Source organism: Thalassophryne amazonica, chromosome 16 (genome assembly GCF_902500255.1).
Source record: "Thalassophryne amazonica chromosome 16, fThaAma1.1, whole genome shotgun sequence".
NCBI classification, from domain to species: domain Eukaryota; kingdom Metazoa; phylum Chordata; class Actinopteri; order Batrachoidiformes; family Batrachoididae; genus Thalassophryne; species Thalassophryne amazonica.
Genome location: NC_047118.1, coordinates 34,610,822 through 34,614,216, shown reverse-complemented (window position 1 = coordinate 34,614,216; position 3,395 = coordinate 34,610,822). Strand labels below are relative to the sequence as shown.

The following is a 3,395-nucleotide window of genomic DNA, read 5'->3' as shown; positions in this document are numbered from 1 at the left end:
AGGACTCAAAGATAATGCGGAGGAGCAGCTCTTGCCTTCGGATGAGGCGCAGGAGCGCACCACGGAGACTTTTTCCTCCAGCAGCCAAGGTAAGGACGCGGACGCGTACAGCCCCGCGCCGGCGTGTCCTCCTGCTGCTAAAACTAAAGGTCCCACCACGGTGAAGCCTCCATACTCGTACATCGCCCTAATAACGATGGCCATCCTTCAAAGTCCGAAGAAACGGCTCACCCTCAGCGAGATCTGTGACTTCATCAGCCACCGCTTCGTTTATTACCGCGAGAAATTCCCCGCGTGGCAGAATTCAATCAGGCACAATCTGTCGCTCAATGACTGTTTTGTAAAGATGCCCAGAGAGCCTGGAAACCCGGGGAAGGGAAACTACTGGACGCTTGACCCAAACTCCTCGGATATGTTCGAGAACGGGAGCTTCTTGCGCAGGAGGAAGCGCTTCAAGCGGCAGCACTTTCGCTTCGATCCACTCAAGGAGCAGCACCTGGAGTCCAGCGGACTTCACGGTTTCCCCCACGGCGCCTACGGCCTCGGCGCGGCGGCTCTCCACCTACCCAGTTTGGAAATTTACCCCTACCTCCATCACCATGCGCCCTCGCCGTGCGCCGCCGCCACCATCCCACCTGTCAGCAGCATCCTGCCAGCTCTCTCCAGCTTCTTCTCCCGCAGCGCGCTCACAGCCAAGGCTTTCCTTCAGGGCCAGCCCGGGATCGAAGGCTTCTCCCCGGCTCAGTGTACTGCTTACTCCGCTCCTCTGAGCTCCAGCGCAACCTACGCTTCCCCTGCGCTTTTCCACGGCGCAGCGTCTCCGCACCTCCTCAGTTTGCACCAGGACTACCAGAAAATACAGACTCAGCGGATCGACCTGGCAAAATACATCAGCAGCGCCAACGACTAATTACAGCAGCAAACCGAGTTCCCATTTTATATCTCAGGTTTAAAAAAGAGAGACAAACCAATGTTGTAAATTGGACGGAAATGTTATATGTTTTTAAACCCTTTTTTTATGTCAGAAATTCCTTTGGCAGGTGCTTTTAAAACATGATCATGAAATATATTTCTTTTGTTAAAAATATTTAAATGACGAGTTTCCTATGTGTCCATTCCTGGAAATAAATGAAAACAAATATTTAAGTGTTGCGTTTTGTTTAATATTTATACTCCTGTGTCACGAGACGCAATTTATATCTTAGAAAACACTAAACACGCTTAATTCTGAAGAGAATATGTCATGGGTTTGTTTCTACGCGCTTTTATGCTCATCTAAATATTTAGTCAGATTTATTTAAGTTTTAAAATCAGACCCTCTTTTTTTTAATAAATAGATAGATGATCAGTTGATGTTTAATGAATTAATAATGGCAAAATGAAACCTTTTTTACAAACAGAAAACAGAGTTAAAGCAAAATTACTGCAAAGACAGTGATTTTAATTCTTTTAAATCAGAATAAATATCTGTAATAAACTAAACCAAAAGAGCACGTAGAGATATACAGATCTGTGAGTTTTTCAGGAGCGAGGTTATCTAAAAAATAAATATGTTTAAACCATTAAAAAAAACGATAAATAAAATGTTATGTGGTGTGGAGTATAGTAAATCTTGTGCGCAAAAAGGTCCGTCTTTCACAATAATTACACACAAACTGTGATGAAAACATAATAATAATATTAATAATAATAAATGTTCCTCTTTTGTGCACATGCACACATGGTAGGAAAAGTACATTCGTGTCAATGTTCATGTGTGAACAACCTCCAGTTTTGTTTTTTTTTTTGTTTTGTTTTTTGCCTTCCAGATATCCACACAAATTTACACTTTTTAAAGAGAGTGTTTATTGAAGAGTTTTATTTCCCCCCATCTTTTTCTACGTATTTTATAGGGTCCATCTTAGACAGGCTTCATTTTAACAATGAATAATATTTAAACAGTTAATTTCATATGACTCAAACAAGATGCTTTTATTCATAATATGTGACTTGATGCAACAGTAGCAAATAAGCACAAAGTTGACTGATTAATCCTCAAGCGACCAAGCTATTTTAGAGATTATATGGATGAGTACGGTTACTTATGACCCCACTGACTTTGTATTGGAATACGTTTATATAAATGGTTGTTTTGGGGTTCTTCATATTTATTTCACTCTCTAATATATTTGTCCATCATCCTTTTCATCCTCAAATCAGTCTCAATGCTTGTGCAGCTGTAAATCTTGCTGTTCTAGGTCTGTTGGCTATGCTTCCTTGCAAAACAGTAAAATATAATGATTAGAGATGGCAGATTACAATAACATCTGAAGCTATAATGTCAAAAATCTCATAGATTTTTCCGGGGTCATAAGTTTGGATTATACTTGCCACATGGATCAGCCGATACTTACAAAATTCTATGAACAAATGCAGGACAAATAGATTGACAAATTCATGGTAGGAAACATTTTTCCGATTAAAATTAGAAAGATGGTGCACAAAAATATGTACCCAGGGTCATAAATGACCCCACTCGGTCGCTTGAGGGTAAAATACTTGTTGATATGATTCATATTACTGAGAAGTTGCTGAGAAAAGACTTTTTTTTAGTCCAATTATTGTCCATAATTCAAATCCTTTTCACCTTTAAAGGTAGTGTAGCGTATTGTGAAAACAAAAATATATCTTACAAGAGAAAATAAGTGGAGAGCATTCCATTAGGGGTCACGGCTTTAATTTGTTGAAATGAACACGGGACAAAAAATTTGGCTATTTTGTAGTTCTGTCAATATTAAACCAATTAAACCCAAATCATTCTTAACAAAACTGAGCCAAATCCTATTAAACATGAAGAAGAATGTATATTCCATCTGATTTGGTTCAGATTACTGAATCCAGTGTATTTACGTGTTACAAGGTCATAGCTGCTCAGTATTTTCCACTTATTACATTACATGATACCACTAATTTAGATGATCTGATTTATTTTCCCTTTCTGTTTCATTTACGTCAGTGCAGCCTTCCTTTACACTGAAAATGACAGTAGTAAAATAATTCTAGGGTTCAGAGCATGGAAGTATTTATTTAATTCTATTCTAAGTCTGGTTTAGATGGATTAGCAGGGTGAAGTTCTTGGACGTGATGGATTGTACCACACGCTCAGCTTTAGGCCTTCTGCAGGCTTTGGCACCCATTGAAAGACTGAAATAAATAAAAAGATTGTTACCTGATGGCGAACTGTTAATTCCTCAAAGAAGGACTCATTTTCATTGATTTTCCATTTTCTTTTTTTCCCTCTTCCATTCGGGGAATTTCAGACTCATCAATTTTGATGTCCTTAATTCAATCAGGTTTTTTGAGGTTGGTGGTATGTTTTGAAATTCCACAAATGATTAATATTTGCACTGCTAATC

The 3,395-nt window shown here is 39.2% G+C and overlaps 1 protein-coding gene across 1 annotated transcript in view; it reads left to right on the top strand.

The window, feature by feature from the left end:
• zgc:162612 (forkhead box transcription factor) overlaps window positions 1-1,146 on the top strand; it is a 1,505-nt gene extending 359 nt beyond the window's left edge. The window contains exon 1 of the mRNA XM_034191173.1: window positions 1-1,146. This exon is cut by the window's left edge and continues 359 nt beyond it. Coding sequence (XP_034047064.1) covers window positions 1-910 — 910 coding nt within the window. The 3' untranslated portion in view covers window positions 911-1,146.
• The last annotated feature ends 2,249 nt before the right edge of the window (window positions 1,147-3,395 follow it).